Source organism: Meleagris gallopavo, chromosome 5, assembly GCF_000146605.3.
Source record: "Meleagris gallopavo isolate NT-WF06-2002-E0010 breed Aviagen turkey brand Nicholas breeding stock chromosome 5, Turkey_5.1, whole genome shotgun sequence".
NCBI classification, from domain to species: Eukaryota; Metazoa; Chordata; class Aves; order Galliformes; family Phasianidae; genus Meleagris; species Meleagris gallopavo.
The window spans coordinates 12,654,277-12,676,400 of NC_015015.2; the positions used below are offsets into that span (position 1 = coordinate 12,654,277).

The 22,124-nt window shown below is 36.0% G+C and overlaps 1 protein-coding gene across 1 annotated transcript in view; it reads left to right on the top strand.

The window, feature by feature from the left end:
• The window catches only part of LOC100548286 (nucleobindin-2-like), a 14,935-nt gene extending 1,045 nt beyond the window's left edge, over positions 1-13,890 (top strand). Inside the window, 10 exon segments of the mRNA XM_010711117.2 lie at positions 314-529; positions 2,140-2,325; positions 2,941-3,031; positions 4,245-4,303; positions 5,847-5,939; positions 6,910-6,964; positions 6,967-6,998; positions 7,550-7,720; positions 8,047-8,128; positions 10,067-13,890. Coding sequence (XP_010709419.2) covers positions 314-529; positions 2,140-2,325; positions 2,941-3,031; positions 4,245-4,303; positions 5,847-5,939; positions 6,910-6,964; positions 6,967-6,998; positions 7,550-7,720; positions 8,047-8,128; positions 10,067-10,179 — 1,098 coding nt within the window. The 3' untranslated portion in view covers positions 10,180-13,890.
• The last annotated feature ends 8,234 nt before the right edge of the window (positions 13,891-22,124 follow it).

Below are 22,124 nucleotides of genomic sequence, written 5' to 3' on the forward strand. Positions count from 1 at the left end.
CCCACACACACACACAGAATATTTCATTTGCAAAATATACTGGACAAGTTAGAAGAGTTAGAATTCTCAGATGCAAGTTGTTAGCTGTAATAGCTGAAGTTATAGTTATATCTCATTTATATAAAAAAAGAAGAATAAAATGTTTTGGTTTGTAGAGCTCAACTGATTGTACATTTCCTTGCTGAAAGGCAAACCTCGGTATATTAAATTATTGTGTGCAGTGCAACACCTGGCACACTAGAAGGAGTACAGTGCAAATTGCTATCAAGTGTGCTGATCTCCAGGTAGATCTGCTTTATAAGTGTTAACATAGATAAGACACTCAAGGCTCAAAACACCTTGTGAAAGTACTGAAATTCCTGATCTTTCTTGCTTTCAAACTTACTTTAATGTTTTATGTTTGTACCTGTACCTCCTTCTTTCAGATACTGGCATAGACCATCAGGCTCTCCTTAAACAGTTTGAGCACCTGAACCATCAGAATCCTGACACGTTTGAGCCTAAGGACTTAGATATGTTGATCAAAGCAGTAAGTGCTAAATACAAAGTGCTGGGGGTTATATTTTATTTGTATTGATTACATTTTTTCATCTGGTAAAGGCAAATGCTTTATATTACTTTTTCTTTCTTTTTTAAAGGAATGAGTTGGAGTTTTCTGTTTCAGAGAAAAGTCAGTTGTCTGCATGGCACACTTGAAAGCTTTGTTGCTAAAGAGACCATTCATTTTGGCATGGATTTGCATTCATGTGCCAGTATGGCCAACTTTGGGAATAAAACACAACTTTCTGAAGTCATTTGAATTAAGCACAGTATTGAGAGAGGCACATCTCTCCCAAACCTATTTCAAAGTGATTTGAGTGTCTGATAGAGTGACATAAATAATCATCTCTAAACTAGCCATTTGAATTTGGGGATCTGTTATACATACATCTGAAGGAGAGCAGAATCAAGATACCAGTATCAGAAGTTGCAAATATTGAACATGGAATTTGATGTCCAAATAGTATCAACAAGTGATACACCTTTTTTTTTTTTTAAATTCCAGTCAGTGGTTATTAAGACAATACAGTTAAACTTAGCATAGGAAAAACCTAGGAATAAGTTTTTCAACTGCTGTGAAAAAAAGAGGACTTAAGTCTCAGTTGTATGACCACACTGCATTTCTGAGAAGGCATATTAAATTTTCAAAGTAAATGGGAAGACTCTTTAAAAATAAAATCTGTTTTAAGCTTTGTTCATTTCTTGTAGATTTTTCTACCCTTGGAAATTTTAACCTCAATTTTTCTGTTAAATTACTCTCTCTATATATATTTACATATATATTAAAGTTTCTTGCTGTTTCTGAGAGCATCACTGCTGAGAAAATTCTAGTTGGTTAGGAGAAGCATATCCTCAGCAGGGCAGTTCTTTCTCTTATGACATCATTTTTCTTCTCTTGTCAGCTGAGATATTGACCTGTTGTAATGGGTAATGGGGGGTAGTGGAGGTGTTAGAATCATTTATGAAGAGGTCCAATTAATCAAAAAATTGTAAATAACAGAAAGACTTTATCAGGTATGAATGTCTTACTTTGAAAAGCACTAGAAGACTATATCTTTTAATAACTTGAGCTGAAAATGATACAGCTTTAAATCTTATATATGTCAGAAATTCTCACACTTTTCTCTCCATTTAAATGGTTTTGTTGATTTAATCTGCAATAAGCTGCTGGATAGTAGCATTGTAATACTGCATTAGTAATGGAAGGGTAAACTATAAATTCTTAACTATTTGATACTGTAGTATAAGAATATACTGAGTATACTGCTTATTTTGCCCAGGACATACTTTATTGATAACTAATGAGAAAGAATACCTCAGTGCTTTCTTACAGTACTGTAGTTGCAAAAGATTTCTAAACAGTCAAACTTTTGCAAACTAAGTTCTTTGAAAGTAACAAAAGGAATGAGGAAAGATGTTTTCTATCGCTGTCAAGTGAAGGAGGACCACCAACCAGTTTACTTCATGTTTCAGAGGGGAGTGACAATATGGACAGCCTTGCCCACGTACCTGAACAATGGTTTTTCACATGATAATGTACAACATGCATTAACATAATCATGTGGTGTAATCATGTGTACATAGTATCTGTATTTATAGGCTACAAGTGACCTGGAGAATTATGATAAAACCCGCCATGAGGAATTCAAGAAATATGAAATGATGAAAGAACACGAGAGGAGAGAGTATTTAAAAACATTGGATGAAGAAAAGAGGCAACGTGAAGAATCCAAATTTGAAGAGATGAAAAAGAAACATGGAGATCACCCTAAAGTTCACCATCCTGTAAGGCTACAGTCTATTCTTACGCATTTGGAAAGAGGGTTTTCTTTCCAGTTGATAATGAGAAGGATGTATTACATTTCTTCTCATGATTTGCCTCTTTTCATTGACATAGAAGCAGAGAACAGGAGTAGTGCTGAGAGCTTTAGAATACCCACCACATATACTTCCCATTCTGTATTCTATTTACTGGCAGAAGTAAATTATTTACAAAGTAGCTAAAATTCATGAAAAGAGAAAAGAAGGGTATTTGAAAATGTAGGGATTCTGCAGGGAACTGCATCACAGCACGATTTGCTGTAGGAGCAGCAACTGAATTTACTTCAGCTGTTGTTTCTAGATGAGTCTGTGTGTCCATGACTGATAATTATAGGCATTCCTTTCCTGAGAATATACCTTTTTTTGTCTTGTCTTTTTCCTTGGGCCTTTCTACCTAGTAAAAGTATGTCACCTGAATTAAAGGAAATTATAATGATTATATTTTAAACATTACTAATTAAAAAAAAAAAAGCCTGTCAGAGAAACTGGAGAAACTGTAATACAAGAATGCAAAAGAAGGCTGTAAAAGTACATTTAATCATCTTTTGAATATTTTTTTTCTTTGTAACCAATTTATAGGGTAGCAAAGATCAATTGAAAGAGGTGTGGGAAGAAGCAGATGGGCTAGATCCAAATGAGTTTGACCCCAAAACATTCTTCAAATTACACGGTAAGAGATTTGGTTTAACACTGATTTAATTAGCAAATGCTGTGACTTTCTTTTATGTTCTCAGCAAAATACATGTTCAGCAAATTTGCATTGTGCTGGGAAAAAGACTTAGAATTCAAGCAAGTTGAGTGAATCCAAAGATATAGAGGAGAAAATATCTGTTGTTGTCCACATCTACTGTGAAGTCAAATGGGGCCTAACTGTTGAAAATGGAATTTTGTTTAAATGCTCAAAAAATGAACCAGCAAGTAACCAGAAATAGTTGCTCAGTGAAGAAAGAGTATTTACAGGTCTGTGCTCATACACTGTACACCAAGGATAAGTCCTCAGGGGTGTGTTGATGAAAACCTTCTTTCTTCACATCTTTGCAGAGAAGTACCAGACACAATGATGATAATTTAATTGAAGTGTTATAGATTACGTCTAGCCTTTTATTTTGGCTTATAAATATATAGAAAGAAAGCCTTATTTCTTCTTTCTAGAAAGAGATTGTGAAACATAATTATCTAAAAATTTTTGGTACTTATTTTATGCACGTCATACCAAAACAGCAGTAGCCAAAATAACCTTTTCCCTGGGAGCTTAGGGCATCAATAACTTTGAATTAAACAAAAAATACTGCATAATAACACTCATTTGAAGTAGCCATTCCCTTTCTATTTCAGAGGTTTTATAACATTATTCAGAATTGAATATAGCATGCTAAGTAGATTGTTACCAAGTATTCTCTTATTTGCATTGGTCATTAAGACTAATTTTATACTGCTGTTTTTTTAAGCATTGCATGTTTATGTAGATTTTTACAAAATTCTGTTGTTACTTTGGAGTTGTACTGTTGGCTAACAATATTTTTCTGTTCACTTCTGTTATTCTTGGGTCTGTTTACAGATTTAATTGTTAAATTGGGACAAATTGTTCTCAGCTATGTTTTTTGGCAGTTGCACTGGGCACAGTCTTGTGACCTAATTCAGCTTGCTGAGAACAAGGGGCAATACTTCAGACTTATCCAATCACTTGTTACCAGCCAGGTAGTGAAAGATGGTGATACAGATCAACTGACTCTTGATAAAAGCCAGAACAGAAAAGCTGGCCTATGAAACCAGAATCTCCTTAAACTGTATTTTTGATCTATGTGGGATGTATGCACTGATGCTTAATTCATGGAGACTTTCTGTCCATAATTAACATGTATTTTCAACACTTCTTATTTTAGATGTCAATAATGATCGTTTCCTGGATGAGCAAGAATTGGAAGCTCTATTTACAAAAGAGGTAAAAAAAAAAAAGAAAAGAAAAAAAAATCTGAAGGTTCACTTGTTTAAAAAATATTTGAAGGAATGCCTGTTTTTTTTTAAATGCATATGGAGGTTTTGAACTACAAATAAAACAATTTATTTTAATATTTAAGCACACTTAATATTTATACGCAATTGTAAAAATATACAAAAGCTGGGAAAATAAAGTATTTCAAACTTAGGACTCAGATAATAGACATGTATTTGTAGATGATATACTCTTCTGCCAGAAGTTCAATTGAGATTTCATTATTAATCCTCTGGACAGTATACCTGTATAATTTGCAGTGTAGAGCTGCAAATCTGCTTTGCTCAATGCAGTCTAGTAGGTTTTGAAGCTGAGTAGCTGTGCACATTCAGAGCCAGTCATAAACCTTATAGAAAGACAAAGGGTCACACTCACTTGAAAATACTTAGGTTGTATCTCTTGACAAAGAATCAAAATGAATTCATTTGCCTCATCAGATTTAAGTGCTGTACAATGAAGGACGACACACTGTAGAAGGGGCAGCAGGGATTTCACATTATTTGCATCTAGCTAGTTTGGATCAAAGGTACATTTGGTAAAGCAGGCAACCCCTTAGTTTCTTTAAGCTGCTCTTAAAAAGCAGAAATACTATTTTGCCTCCCAGAGTGGCAGCAAGGTACTACAGAAACAGCTGGTAAACAGAAGGCCTTGGCTTTTGTTTTTTTGGTAGGTTCTGTCTTGTAACAAAGAAAAGCTTCCCATGCAAAAATCCAATATTATAGCTGGCACTAATGAGCTTTAAAATTTGTTAGACTTCCTTTTAGATTTCATGAATCAGGGAATAAATATGCTTTATGCTACATATGCAATATTATAAATCTGAACTACTGTAGAAGTGAAATTTTCAAAATACTAATTTTTAACAGTACGTACTGGTTGTTGTAATCCCTTTATGTGCTAGAAAAATGTACAGCAGTCTTTTTTGACAAGTGTGTCCCAGCATTTCACAGTGTTGTGATTTAAAAATTAATAATCTGTGGCCTTTTTATCTATGACAGAGAAAGCTAAGCTAAATTGCTTAGAAAACTAAAGAGAAGCAAATAAACGTGTGAACTCACCAGAAAGACTGTTTAAGAAAAGGAGTGGACAATTGAGCTTAGCACTCAGTTTATCTTGTGATATCCTGAATGCTTACACTGTGGACAGCATGCTCAGATAAAAAAAAAAAAAAATTGCTCTTTCCTGTTCAAGAAACTCTTGAAACTCAGTTTGCTTTGAATCAAACATGTATGCAGACTGCATGCTGAGGTCGATGTCTAAAGCACTGAATTTCAGCAGACCACGTGAATTAACTGAGAACTTCTTCCTTAGCAGTGATGACATGCTCACTTGTTACTTAAATACTATGGTAAAAGAAGAGATTTACACTTATACACATGCTTGGAAAAATGATGAACTCACATTTTCGTCTGTCTCAGACTACTATTCCAAATCCATCACTTGAATGAACAGTCCTTTCTCCAAAATAACATTTGCTAAATTTGAATTTCAGCTAGAAAAAGTTTATGATCCAAAAAATGAAGAGGATGACATGGTTGAAATGGAAGAAGAGAGGCTGAGAATGAGAGAACATGTAATGAATGAGGTATAGACTAATGTTTAACAAAGTTTATGTTTTCCTACTATATTAAAAAAAAAAATAGTCCTAATACTGAGGATTTTCTAAGTACAGCAGAAGGGCTCAACATTGTTATTAGTACTGAGATCAGAAAGCCACAGTTTTCAGGCCCTATCTTAGGTCGATGTAAATGCCTGCAGACTAGATCTGTTTTCATTTAAAGAAATTCCAGAGGAAGACTTGTACTACAACCTCACTTTGCAAGTACTCAGATTTAATACAAATTCCCAGTGAATTTTGTTAAACAGGGAGGACTGTGAATGTCCTCTTACACTTGGCAGTAGGGTAACATTCTGTGGAAAGACAAAGGAAAGCACTATCTTCTGGTTTTTGTCCTTTCAAAAAAGACAAGTGAGCTCAAGGCATTATTTATGACTGTGAGTATCATTACTGGTTCTCATTAGTTTTTTCTTCAGGAGGCAGAGGAAAGGGAAGAGGATGTTTTGAATCCCTCTTTTTTTGCATGTATTTTTTCTCTATTCAACTTTATTTCTTAAGCTTGAGGATTGGAGCAAGCCTGGACTTCTTTTACTCATGAAGGAAGGAATTTCTTCTCTTCCCTTTAAAGGTTTCTGACACAGTTTCAGCTTTGTTTTGAAATCTCCCTATCCAACAGTAGAGATTGCTCTGACTCAGAATTATACTGTTATTACCAAAAAGCTACAATTTTTTTTTTCTCAAAAACATCAAGCATGCTACTATAATGCACTGGGGCTGCAGCCACACGTTTTTCCGATTAATTCCAAGTGAAATGTGAGGATTTACTTTTTATTTCCATTTTTATTAAATAATATGAGCTTATAAGAAACATTTTTAGAAGATGTTGCAGGCATTCATTTGAAAATGGGATAATTTAAAAATAAAATGGTTGCATGTGAAGAATTAAATGTTTTCTCCACCAAAACCCAACCTGAGTTTAATTTTTTGCTTCAAACAGGTTGACATCAACAAGGACAGATTAGTAACTTTGGAAGAGTTCCTGCGGGCTACAGAAAAAAAGAATTTTTGGAGCCAGATAGCTGGGAGGTAATGAGAATGTATTCCAAGTGCAACATACTGTACTATTACCATCACTCTAACCAGGAAACCAAATGGCATGTGTCTGACCTTTGCCTTTTTTCAGTCCTGTTTTGGTATGTGTGTGGTTAAATGCCCTAGCTAAATGCAGTGTACAAAATGTAACAGACTAATACAGTACAGATGTAATCTTTGTGGTCCACACACAAACAGAAACGGTCTTGCACTGCCACCACGTGGATCCTAGATGATCTTTATCCACATCTTTTCAAAGATAAAATGCACATTTCATTTATGAATTACTTTAAAGGGGGAGATACGAGCTCAGTTGGAAGCAAGAGGATTTTTTTCCTCCCACCTCTGAACTTGTAGTAGAATCTTGCTGAGAAAATAGCTGAGAAATAGCTATTTTACTGTTTAAGTGAAAATAGTAACTCTTTACATTATGATTAGTGGCTTCTAGTGAACTGTACAATTCAGCTAATGATTATTTCAGTGGAAAGATAATCAAAATAGATATGCATTCCTACCCAAATATTCATCTTTGTATTTTCTTGCAGACACTAGATCAACAGCAGCTCTTCACTGAGGATGAACTGAAGGAATTTGAAAGTCATATTTCTCAGCAGGAAGATCAACTTAGAAAGAAGGCAGAAGAACTTCAGAAACAGAAAGAGGAGCTTCAGAGGCAGCAAGACCAGCTTCAGGCTCAGAAACAAGAGCTTCAGCAGGTACGCTTGTGACAACAGTATTTTTTTCTCTCTCTTCTGTGTTCTTAAATGTCTAAAGGCTTATGAGAGTCCCCAGCTTTGGAGCATCTTTCATCTTGATTTCTCTTAGGAATCTCAGTTGAATTTTAAACATCAGCAGTACTGCAGCATGTCATAATCCATTACTTCAGGTTATAGCAAACAGTGAAAGCATCTCAACTCAGTAGTTTTCCCGCTAACCAAGACTCAATGTAATGATGTGCATCTGTTTCCTGTGTGTATTCACTTAAATCAGAGAAAGTTGACAGAGTAAAGTTTTTCAACTGTGTTACTTTGTTTTTCACCAGGTTGTAAAACAGATGGAGCAAAAGAAACTACAACAAGCAAATCCGCCTGCAGGACCAGCTGGAGAACTGAAATTCCAGCCCCGTACGTATCTTTCTGTAAAGTTTGTGTACTTTAGGATCTCTGACATTACAGTCATTAAAAATACATTTTCTGTTCAAACTATTATAATGTAAATGTATTATAATGTATAATGTGATTTTAATGATCTCTGTAGGGAGGCTCACTAAACTGTCTTTAAGATAGAAGTATGGAAGCCTTTTTAAATGTTACTGAAATCTCAGCAATTTTATATTTGTAGGGGGGAAAAAAAAAGTTCTAACTTATAGCACCAGATGGACAGAGAAAGGATTGCATTTTTTTGGAGTGTTTTGCATGTCAGTCTAAAAATAGTGAGATCTAGGATAACTGATATTCAGAGAAGAGTAGGAGCATACAAATAACCACGCCTATCTAATGTCCTATGACTGCATTACCAGAGATAGGTGCATTAAATGTAGTTTGCCTTGTGCAAACATGTTGTAATATACCTCAGTTGAGTAGCAAGAATGTGAAATTACAGTAATTTAAGCTTCATTGCTTGTTGTACAACCATGCTTCTGATCCCAAGATGTCTGCACAAGCACTAATGTTGGTGCACCTATCATTTAATGGCTATCAGTAGTTAGGCAGCTAGATGAAAGCTGTCTCTTAGCTGTTATTCTCTTAACTGTATCCTGGAATTCCAGATTGTAATCCAGAATTGTGCTCCCAGTCTCTGACTGGGAAACAAATCAAAACATTGAAATGCTTTCAACATGTCTGTCCTCTCTGCATTTGAGCACAACACATTGTGACAGGTTTTAGACAACATGAGCAACCAATTGCTTCAACATGCACAGACAATAAAGCCACAATAAATCATTCCATATGATTATTGGTAACAAAAAAGTGGTCGGGTATATTTTAACACTTCTTACCTCTGTTGTTCATACATCCAAACATTTTCCTCCCCATCTAGAAACTAATATGGCTTTATTGGCTTCCATGTTTATGTGCTAACATTATCAGTACAGCTCAAGGAATTTTTAACATCTTGAACATAAAGCTTTGGGCTGTATCCAGTCAGCCGTTTGAATATTGGAAGGACTTAACAGCACCTGTGGGGCCAACAGTGAGGTTTCAAACCTGAAATGCCATTTTCAGTGATTACAGCTCACTTTGCTGAGTATCCTGGAATTATATCCTCAAGCTACTCAGTTTTATGTGCAAAGCAAGAAACAATGGAATTTGAACATCAGTTTCGTTTTGTCTTTCATTTGCTTCAGAGCTTCTTGGGGCTAATTTTAATTTATAACCCTTAGTTATGATAACTTCTCTTTATCTTTCCTTCAGTAAAAACACAGTTTGTAATAGCAGATCCCTTGGACTTGGTTTAGTGATACATTTTTTAACACTGGCAGTAACTGATAGCGTTCTTAAAACTTGTATTATTTTTATGTAAAAAGTTTTTGTGAAGTCATTAGACAAGTATCCTAAGCTCTCATTTTATTAGCCAAAACTATTCACTATTCATTGTCTGTGTTAAGGAGGTCCCAACTATGAAAGCTAGCATTCTGAGGGTGGCAAAAGGAGATAGTTGTACAGATTGTCAGAGCAGTAAGGATTAAAATACAGAAGCAAGTTGTTCATTTTTTTTTTTTCAAGCTTGCCATGTTAAGATTAAAGGTTTCATAAACATGTAGTATGTTTTAGAAAGAACAGATTAGTATCCAAAAAGAGATTATATAAATAAAAACATTTTTACTGAAAACAAAAGCAACTAGTAATCTAAGAAATTCTCAATATTATCATTTTGCAGCCTGTTGGGTAAACTCAATCTGATTTCATTGTTAGTCACATAAGTTCCAGCTTCCAATTACAAAATAAAAACAGGTGGTTCAATTTGATTGTCTGTACACTACAAACATTACTTTAGAGACTTCTCACATGTGGAGCTCATTTAATTGAGAAATTTTAAGCAGTTTTATTCCTGTTTTACAGCTGGCGAACACAAAATTGAAGAAGCACCAAAACATCCTGCAGGAGGTGATCAGCCTTTACCACCAGGACATATCCAAGAACCAGCTGCTAGAACTGATCAAGTTCACCCTTAACCACTCGTGCCTCAACTTTATAGCATCTTTATTATTTTGGGGGGAGGGTAAAAGGCAGGAAAGGGAGAGGGAACAAAAAAAAAAAGGGGTAATGAACTCTCCACTTTCTTTCCCAGATTGTAAAATCACCGGGAATGTTAGAGATTAAATATCAATCAGACTTGAATCATAAATTAATTTTCTCGGCAATACATCCGTAAGAAAGGCAGCGGGGATCATTTAGCAGCTATAACGGGGGGAAAAAATAAGGAAACTTATTATTAAAAGTTTTATGGCCAAGGGACTCAGCTCTTGGACTGCTCTGTTATTAAAAGAGGGAGGAGATGTCTGCCATTGTGTGTTTAGCTATGAATTGCTACCTTTTCTGAGAAGCAGCAGCAAACTGAACTGAATATCAACTTAGGTCTTGTTTTATGTAGAAACTCTTTCCAGAAATGTTGAGAAGCAAAGTACAGGGAAACAGATTATAGACAAAGGCCTACCGTTTCCAGTACTACCAACCACTTTCTTCTTTTGAGACCAAATAAAAACGAAAATTCTTACGCTTAACTTTTAGAAAATTTGCACTTTCTAAAATTTAGCCACCACAATTGCATGGAACAGTGAATACTTTTCATGTTTACAGAAACCTAAGAATTTCACTGTAAGCCTTCAAAAGGAATACTATACTTCTAGTGGATTGGTCTGAACTCTCCTTGTTAAGAGTAATTCTGTGTAGCAGTTGGCTCACTCATTTGGCTCTGGGGATAGTTCTTTTGTCCCTGTTTCTTTCATCAGGTGCCAAGTGATCTCAAAATTTTGCATGCTATTAAATAAGCTTTTTATGTTGATGGAAATATTGTACAAAACAGAACAAGACTCACTGTCTTTTTCTGCACGGATTTTCCTACCTCTTGTGGTAGTACCAGATTTTTCAAAATGCACCATGTGCTTCTAAAAGCTCTTCTCAGACATGAATCTTTGACTTGTTAAGAGTCTCACTGTTAGTATTTGTCTTTCAGCAGTTAGTTGATGTACATTTATGAAATGTCTAAAACAAGGGTGCTACTTGATTGTATTATTTTGGTATAGAACCAGGATAGCTCCCTCATATTGTAAGCCAAGATTTTTCAAAAACCAAACAAAACAACCAACAACAAAACAAAAACTCGGCAGCAGAAGTTGTCTTTCCTGTGGGTTTTGCTATAATGTTGAAAAGCTGTGTGATTGTCCTTCCTTGTCATCTACTTTAGACTGAGTGTAAAGCCTCCTTCTTTTTCTAGCTTTGTGTTTGTTGTTGTTAAAAAAAAATATGTATTGCTCTGATTGTATAACGTTGGCTCTGAACTGATATACACACACCTTGGCAAGCATCCTTTGTATTTTCTTCCACTTCTGTGGCTAATTGCTTACACTGTCATTCAAAGAGATCATTTGGGTTTTGAGCAAAGAAGCAGGCAGGCATCTCCTAAGAAAAGATGTTCCTGTCAGAGTAATACTCAAATATTTTAGGCAAACTCAAAGACAGGTGGCAGTTACTAATATTTTGTATTGATATTTGATATTTAAGTTTCTTACTGAAGACTTCTGATTGATAGAGGCTAGTCATACTGCTTACATGCTTAGTGCTTCTTTCAGCAGAATTGAGCATATTCATGTTCTTTACACAGTGTAAAGAAACTCATTGCTGGAATAGATTAGGTTTCTTTATCTATTTCATCTTGTTAATTACATTTCATTCATTTATACCGATCCAGCAATTAGATTTACTTTGTTGTTGTTCTCTCTGTACGTTGTTAGTATCTTAATTTGTTTCTAATTTTACTTTCAAAAGCCACTGTTTGTTACTTCTATGTAATTCTAACATCAGTTTATATCATTGTCAGGAGGCTGAAGTATGTTTCCATAACTTTTTGAGAGAACAAGACATAGTTACAGCTACAACCAGAGTAACATTCCCCAGTGCAGCGTCTTGGCCTTAGGGCTGTAAGCATAATAATCAGGAGCAGAGCAAGGAAAGAGAAGAACAATGAGTGAGTTACTCTAACACCACAAAAAAAGGAGGGGACTTTTTTCCTTCTCCTTGTACCACATGAAATTTTACAAAGAAGGAACGATACAGCAGGAGATGTTTTCAGAGAATCAAGGACTGAAACTTTTATTCTGAATGCATTTCTACCATACAAATCATTCTTCCTTCACATTACATCTGCCTCATCACTGTTATTATAGGTAATGCAGTGTATGCTCTCAAGTGCTTGCCACAGTTCAAGCTTTGTCTTCACTGCAGTGCAAACTACATTTCAGTTTTAAGAATCTCACTGTCCCTGGAATGGAAGAAAAGCATTTTATCCCCTTTACATTATTTACTTTTAAATACACGGAGAATTTCATAAAGAACTGTTGTAACATGGCTGCTGAACTCGTCTCATGCTAGCCACAGGGTAGTGTCAGTTGTGTCTGAAGCAGATGCCTAGAAGAAGCCAGAGTTTTCATTTATTATTTCATCACGAGTTAACAAGAGTTCCCAGTTTTACATTTCAACTAACCACTGAGCTGCATTCAGCATAAAATAATGCATATCTTTCCTTCAGTTGCTGTCTGGTACCTAAATGTTCTTGTCAGTGTTAATTTTAGTGATAGGTTTGCATTTTAACAATATACTTAGGTTCAGTTTTTAGAAGTAAAAACAGGCAGTTTTCTAAACTTTAGAATTATTGATCGGATTTATCTCTAACAATGATCAAAGTTGTAGTCTGGCTGTCAGATGTTTGTGCTAAATTGTGAGGAAGTCAATGCCTTAGTTCGCAGTAACACTTAAGTTATTTAACTCCTACTGAGCAGACCCTAAATTTGCTGCCTAAACATTTTTGAGATGAGAGTCCAAATTACAGATTCATACTTGTTTGTCCAATTCAGAATCTGATATGAATCATTATCTGTTCCACTTGTCTGCATAGATAGTGAGGACTGAGTGGTTATTTTCCCAGAAGATGGTCAGTCAGGTCTGCTCTACCAGCAAACAGGCCTGACCTGATACTACCCATCTTGTTGTCTTCTGGGGAACGGACATTATTCTTCAGACCCAAGCTAACGAGGTCTCAATCTGAGCATAATCAAATTATTTTTGAGGATTAATTCTGAGATAAACTTTATCTCACTGTAAGGAACATCCGACTTAGACGTTATGCAGCATGCTAAAGTCATACCTACACATGGAACATGTAACTGATTTAACCCTTTTTTAACACGGCTTGTTTTCAACGATGACATCTTTCATTTGATTCTCTTGTCCACAACAGAGACTGAAAGTATTACATTATCCACTTACAGCATGTTTTCTTCTATGGTATGGATTTCTCAGGAGCTTTTTAAAAGATTAAAAAAACCCTTCACTTACAGCTATGTCGGGAAGTAGAATGCTATAATTGCAGATAAACAAGGGACTGGAATATCATGGGCACCAGTGCTTTCACCTGTACTCTGTTTTTCCTTTAGGAGGTGATTTACAGGAAAATTGAATGTAACCTCATAGAGGCATCAGTTTCAAGACAAAGATGCAGATATTTTGTTCTGTACTTGGCTGGGATTTCAGTAGGAGGATTAAGGGGTAAGATTTGGTCAGTGGTGTATAAATTTTTATCTTCCAGTGCAATATATGTAAGAAAAAAAGCCCCAGTCCATAGTTTGTATTGATTAGTTTTTAACTGGATTAAACTGAATCTCAGTGCAGTCACGGACTTACAGTGTTTTATTTTAAGTGTGTGAGAATGAGGCAACTGCTGCCAGCAAGCAGCACCACAGGCAAGGAGCATTCCCTTCTGCTTCCTCCTGTCAGCCCACTGGTTTGGGGGCCAGAGAGGGGCATGACTCAGTGCAGCCCCAAGTCTGCTCCCAAGAGAGAACAGGTGATGTTTCAAGGTGCTGACACTGCATTGTTTTTGAGTTTGCATAGGGGGTGAGCATATCCAGCCAGGTATGGCTGGGCAGGCTTTGGGCTGTGCACAAGCATACAAAGTCTTTGCGGCTTAGATCTTGTGTATAAGCTCATTTTTGCCTTCCTGTTTGTTGCGTGCTTTCTGGAAAGAGGTAAAAATATTTCACAAACAAATAGACATCTGTTATTCTTCCTGACACCGGCTGCATCACCACAATAGCTATTCACTCACTAAATAAGTATTTGAATGCTACATTTTCTGTATTCATAAAAAAATAAACCGATGAAACTGCACCACCATGAGAAACTAGGTGTTAACACCACATACTTCCCTGAAGTGTTCCAGTTCAAAAGAGAAATCCTGGAAAAGTAGAAATACCCATGAATTACAGTAGCAGATTTTGCTATAGCTTGCTTTGTTTTCATTTACAGATTCTGCCTTCAAAGCCAGGTATTAGCCATTTCAGGATGTCAGAATTGCAGTGACAGTGTGTATTTTGGGGAGATGCATGGGACATGATGGCTCATGGAACTTCCATTGTGTACAGTATAAGCATAGTGTTGGTAAGCACACACTGAATAACAAAAAGACAATGTATGGTGACATTCTTCAAGGAAATTAAGCTCTGAGGTGTATGGAGTGTCCTTTTGTAATGTAAGCAAAGTAGGTAGCAAATGCCAGGAGTTGTCATTAATGTTTACCTTAGAAGTCCTTTCTTGTTTGCATCTTCAAATATCTGTTGCTAAAATTAAGAGGTAGTTGTGTCATAGCACTTAAAGATGAGTCCCATCCGGAAACACAGCAGCACTTATCAGACCTAGGTTACATTTCTAAAAGACACCTTATTTTTTTGCTACTTAATAGGAAATAGTGAACTAGCTTGAGTCTCGTAATTTACACAATTGCAGACAGCAAGTACCAAAACAATTTACTAATGCCCTAATGTTTTAATGCCTTAAAAGCTGCACTTAAATGATGTGTTAAACAGCCTACATACTTGCTTATGCAGTAAAGCAAAATACCATGATAGAAAGAGGCTTTCTTTTTTAATTATTTCTTTTTCCCCAGATATACCCAAGCTTCTAAACCTGGTACACTTATCATTGACAAATACAGAGAGCAGCATTACAATGCTGATCTCTCCACACATTGCACCTTTTCCATCATATCAAGAGACTCTCAGTCTGAAAGACTGCATCGTGACTGCTGTTCAGCTGCCATTTTAAACAGCTTATGTTCATTCAGACTTGCATTACTTTAACACATAACAGTTCACTAGAGCTACCTTCTAGGCAACTGCACATAGAGTCATTTCTGTGTTATAGATGGAGAGAGTATACAGTTTCCCTTCTAATACATCGTTTTACACTTTCCCATTAGCCTATAATTACTATCAACAGCATATTAAGAGGGCATCAGTTTCTATGTTCCCTGGAACAGATGACATGAGAGAAAGCAGGATGGAGGCACAGGCAGCCCTCCAGCATCTGCATCATACCAAGCTACCCTGCTTCATGAATTCAGAGCCCATGTAGTCAGAGAGGAAGTATTATTCAGCCATGACTTTGATACTCTATGCAAACTTGTACACATGGAAATTTCACAAAATTACTCCATATACTTTAGTAGCAAGGAGTGAAATTCCTGAGCCTACATCTATACTAGAGACTATTCAGACATTGCCAGTGCATTGAGTACCACGGGGAAGTGCCACAGCACCTGTTTTAAAATCGAGTGATTTCTAATCATGTACAGTCACATACCATTTTTTTCCACTAGAGGGAGCTTGAGATTAGGATTACTGAGCACTCTCGAAAGCACGTTAAAAAGCAGTCTGGTGGCATAATAAAATAGGAGGGTGAGAACGAAATGATCCCTCAGGAGCCAAATTAAAGCTGACACGTTTTAAAAGGGCTCTTTTCACCCTTTTTCTAAGAATACATTTCTTAAAATATGCTGTTTCCTTTTTGAAGAGACTCTGAAAGTAAGAACTAAACGAACAATGTTTTTCCTGAACACAGACATCTCCATACTGTACTTGATCTCCAAGTACAATCCACCACATCTGGACATCAACACCATGCGAATCACCTCGTATTTTAAAAAGCCCAAGATAAGAACCAGGAAAGGATACTGTTCATGTTTACCCTTCTCTTTCTAGTGAAGGATCCTACTCATCAAATAGCAAAATAAAAAAAATGAAGTGCAGCACAATTTCTGTCAAAAATACAGCTAGGAGATGCACATATCAAGTCATGTCATTCCCAACGCTGCTTAAGGACCAGCTTCTCCGGCAGTAGTTGTAAGCTGCTTCATATCAGTATTTTTTGGGAAAATTCTAACGATGAGAACTGAATATATCAGAGCCAGCTTAGGAAGGCTAGTTTGTTCAGTCTTCAAAGCTTGCGTGGAAGAACAGTTACCAATAGTCAAATGAACTGATAAAATCATGATGTTATGAGAACCAAGATAAAGGGATACAGTGTTGTGCTCAAAACATGCCTTAGGTTTTTGATAACATTTCCCTATTTCTCTAGTTTGTCTATGGTCAGTGTTATACTACTTAACCATAAGGCCACAGCTCATTTTCACCTACAATAGCTTTATATTTCTTTATCTAAATACAGTCTTTCTATGAATTTTACTTCTTTAGTGAGAAAGAATGAAAATCTATGCTGTGTTTACTTCTTGTCCAATGAATATTACAGGTTTATCAATAATTTCAATTACAAGTTTGAATATTACAAGTTTATCAATCAATATTCACATATGATATTCATGGTGTAAGTACTTTTGCTATGTTCTTACCTACAAGAAAATGTTAAATAGTAACAACTCCTGTCTTCACTGCACGTATCTAAGGTTCAGCTCATATGTGCACGTGTACACATGCAAAATCAGCGTGCTTGAAGAGAAACAGCTTCACTAACTTATTTCCAGGCTACTCAGCCATCACAATGGAGTCACAACAGAAAGCGATAAGACAACCTTTGTATGCCAAGTCAGAAAAGGCTATCTGCATTCATCTGACACCAAGTTGATTAAGATTTCCAAGAAGAATCTGGTTACTACTGTGACTGTTATCTGCCAACAGGCCTTTCAACAAGTTAAGGGTTCAACTGTCTTTGCAAACAACAGCAGTGTTTATTAGATATTGTGAGTCACAGATCACTAACAGATAACATACTTCTGGGTGCTAGCTTGAAAGTCACATGTATTTGGGCTCTCAATTGCTGCCATCCACGACTTATGTTCCTTCAGGTTGTACACCCAACACATCTGTTAGGAAGCTGAAAAATGTAAGTGTTGTCACTTGTTGGCCTGGATATCTTTCTTCGAAGAATTATGTTCCAGGCAGATAGAGAACATTCAGGTTTTGTTGGATGGGGTTTGTGTTTTGTGCTCGCTTTATTTATTTTAAGATGGTAGATGTAAGAAAAAATCATAGTGAGCAAATAGAGAACTTTCAGGAAGGTTCTACTTGTTTTGCCTCAACATGCAGCAAGTCTGCTTCCTCTGCTCATAAGCCACCCTTTTCTCAGGGCATTTGTGGTGACTGTGTTTTCCAGTAAGGCACCTTTTTGTAAAAAATAGCTGTACTGTGGACAGCCAGCTTCACATTCACAGATGCATGAGGATGATGCTGAAGTGGATCAGGAAGTGCTCCTTCTGATAACATTTCACAGGCTTTCTCACAAACTACCTTAATTAAGCATTATATAAATATATAATTATATGTATATATATATATATATACACACACACATATACACACACACACCATCCCACCCAGATCTGATTCACATTTTTCCCCAAACCACCTACACAGCACTTGCAAACTAAAACATGCAAAATAATAATAATATACCAGATACAGATTTAAATTTAACTTGAAATGTAGGTTCAGCTTCAAAGTTAGCTTGAGAATTTCAGCTTCCACAACATCTGTATTCCTAAATCTAGGAATCTGGGAACCACGTTCCTTGAGCAGACTTGAGAGGTTTTAGAGTTTTTAAGAAATGCTTCCATAAATAAATAAATAATTAAATGATAGTTATTTGAGTTTTTGAAGTATATTTTTGAAGACATGTGAAGATATTTTTGAGTAGTATGACATCGCTGCTTTACCAAAAACTAAGTAGATTGTTTCTTCTGCTGCAGGAAAAGTGCTTATACTTCATAACTCACCACCTTTTAAATTGTGCCGGTGCAGCTGTTTTGTGGGCTGTGAGAAGCATTAGTAAAGGAACTTGATGAGTCAGATTAATTTTCAAGGAAAATGTAGCATGTAGTTATGTCTTTTGTTACAGAAGCCCTGCACCTGAACAATTATTGCACTATTGTGTGTTCATTTTCTTATATAAAGAACTAGAAGTATGTTGTATTTAGGCTGTCAAAAGAACATCATGCCTCATGCTTATTGCATTTCTGAGTAAGACTGAGGAAGACCTTCTTGCTTCCTGTACAAATACCCAAATATATAAATACCAAGGCTGTGAAGAGCTCTATATAATTGAGTTTCTTTGACCTCCTTTTCACGTTCTTATCTGCTTATCTGGCATTAGAAAATACTATATCATCTGGGCCCTATGTTTACATAAGTTTACTAAAAGCCACAGATACTGTTCTTGGTCTGTGAGCCAGAGTACAGAACATGCCTATCTCTGAAGTGATTCAAACTACTGTTTCTGAAGAAAGACACAGTCAAGGATTATGTCAGCCAGGAGTTTCTGGGCAGCTGAAATGATTGTTTCTACATAAAAGCTGTGCTTCAGATAATTCCTACAGCTTTCATGATTGACAAAAAAGAATTTGCTTCAAAAATAATGCAGAAGGCCCTGGGAAAACTCATCACAAAAATCCATGTTAAGACTTCCAGGAACATATTGTACATTTTTGGGTCCTTTCCTTGCAAAGGACTTATAGGACATAATTGGATTTAACTTGAAGGGAAATGATTTTGTTTCAGATGTACAGAACCATTTGGGACAGGAAGGTGTAACTTAGGAGTCACTGGGCAAGCATGATTGAGCCCCAGTTTGCTATTGAATTAGTCCACAGTGTGCTCAAGCTGATATATTCTCTTGGCATGTCATTTTGCCACTGAGACTCTTTGCAGAAGTTCCAACAAACCAGTATAAACAAAAGTTGAAATGGAATTACCTGAATAGTTTTATTTCAAATGAGAGAAAAAGGTCTTACTCCCTACTACAGAACTTGTGTAAAATTGTTGGTTAAAAGTTGAAGAGCTCCAAATTGAAGCTGTTATCTTTAATTCAGCCGCTCTAACACTAGTTTGCTTTCTGAGGCATACCCCATTGACAGAAGCAATTTCACTTTCCCCTCTCAAGCCCAAGATCTGATTTCATACTGTAGTATTTTAGAATTGAGAAAATGATACTGATTTTAGATCAAACTCAGGACAAGGTACAGTGGTAAGGCTTCCTAACTAGTTTAATGTCAAACTACAGTGCTTTCTCTTCATTCTTATTTTTAGCTAAGTAACAGGATATTTTGATTGGTAGAAGTGATGATGAACAGGCTGGATATAGCCTGCTCAAGGTAAGTGCTTACGTTGATACATAATTCCTACCTTCAGTCTTATTCCTGCTGCTGAGATGATGGAGGAATACATCCATACCGTAGAAGAAACAACCATCCTTTAACAAAGAGCAAAATTTCTGTATTCCTACTATATGCAGTAATGACCATGCATGCATGTACGTGCAGGACCTTACTGAGAAAGGTTATTGTGATTCCAAGACTAGCAGGTGAATCCTAACAAACACTCTTAGCTTAATGTCTCTGGAGTATCTTATTTCAGCAGCTTTCTAATGGAGTCTTTTCTCTCTTACTTCAGCAGTGCCCTGTTGTCTCAGAGATGAAATTCTTATACAAAATACACCTAGTAAGACAGTCTTGAAGTTTGCATATACTAGGATCAGAGGATATTAATCCAGCAGCACACCAATCTGTGAAAAAAGCTTTTCAACTCAAATTTGCAGGTAAAATGTCTTATTATTTATTTTTCAGGGGGAAGTTTAAATCTGACTTCTATTTAGCAAATACTTTAATTTATTTTAGAGCAGTTGGATGAGAGGATGAGACATTCTTCAGAGTTATTATAGATATTGGAGCCTTAACTAAAAGAGGTTACCTTTTTATGTATTTCTATATGTTATAGTAACGTGGAAATCACTGAACTTTCCATCCCACAGTTATGTACTGAATAGCCACTCCTTACACTTGAAACACAAACACTACTTTTCCCTATAACTCCTAAAGGATCAAATCAAACCTGTCAACTGATGCTGATCAGTGGTAGCTTTATTTAAATGCTTTCAGAAAATGAATTAAATGTATGTTCCAATGGATAATTTTAATCAGACATTCTCTGAACTGCTTCCATGTTTTTTAGAGTCAGTAAAAAGGCATCTGCTGAATTTAGAATGTTTTGGAGTCGTTTTTCTGTGAATTGATGTGAAAACCAGCGATCGCTGAATACAGGGGAATGAGAACATACTATTATGTATCTTTAGACTGATGTTAATTTGGCAGTACTTCCCAGTGCAGCACTATGGATTTGTGTATAGATACATTCATTCTCTTTGTGATGAGTCAGTAAAAAGTTATTACTATTTTAAATCATTGTAGTTCTTCCTACTTAGTAGGAGAACCTAGCATGTTCTTAACAAACTGCTAATAAGCTATCTCTGGCTGCAAATTAGAGCCACACAGAACCCTCTGAAAATTATTTGTTTTAAGGCAGGATAGCATTTATTTATATAAAATTCTCTTAAAAAAAAAAAGTAATTCTGGTTCTTTAGCCAACAAGAAGCTACTCCTTAAAAAATAAAATATTTTCCAACATACAAAGAAGTAGAAACAGAAACCAGACCATCCTTGTAGTCATTTCTTAAGTAACAACAGAAAAGCGGAGCAAAAAAATATAGGATCACATGTAACATTACTACTAAAGAACAAACTTTTGATGAAATCTACATTTTAAAACTTCATTGAGCTCCACTTAATGAAAGAATCAGACTCTCTTCAGTGAAGGCAGATGCACACAACTGTAGAAAGAACTAATACCACAGAAAATACTTGTAATGATAAGATCGTAAGAGTTCTGACTGCAAATCACAGGCCAATTACAAAACAGTTATTTTATATTTTTCCTTAAGCAGACACTGTCCAAGAACACAACAAAACTTTTTAGGCTCGATACAGCAGTGAACCAAATAAACAGAAAAATCAAGTACAAGAATAACAACTTAGCAGGAATAAAAAAACTACAATATTAGAAACTGAATGATCATATTTACAAAAGTTTGTAGAGCTATATAAATAATTCATTTAAGAATGCATTACACACAGATTCTGAGCCTAAATATTTCAATCTAGGATGTCCAGACAACATCCAATAGATGAGAATCTGTGAAAAGATAGTGACTACTTCTTACAGAGACATTTCTAAGTACAAACTGTCTTTGGAAAAATATCTGCTTACTGCCTGTAGTTCTAGATGAATGCTCAACAAGTATGAGCTATCCTCATATCCTCATTCACTAATCCTTGGTAAAGCCAACCATTAGGCCCTCCAAATCACCATTATGCATTCAGCATGCCTACAGAGTGCTTGCCATCCTACAAAATCATCATTAGAACTGGATAGAGAAGGCAATTTCTTTATTTCCTCAGCTTCTTCAAGATCTAAATTTACCGTGATGTTCTGTAAAGAAGCTGTTCTTAGGCACATCTTGCTCTTATAAAACCCATACATTTGTTAGAGAAACATACTAATCTTCCTACTCATTTTCCCAGTCCTTGTTTCCCCCAGCCCTCTGAAACACATGTTATTTTACCAGGAGTTTTCCATCAAGTTTTAAAAGCTAGAGTGCAGCAACCAACGCTTGAAAACTGCATCTGGGGAATAGGCAGGATATTAAGAATACTGGTACACTGCCTGGGAGACAGCAGGAACACAAACAACAGATCTCAAACCGAGTCATGAACGTTCAAGTAATT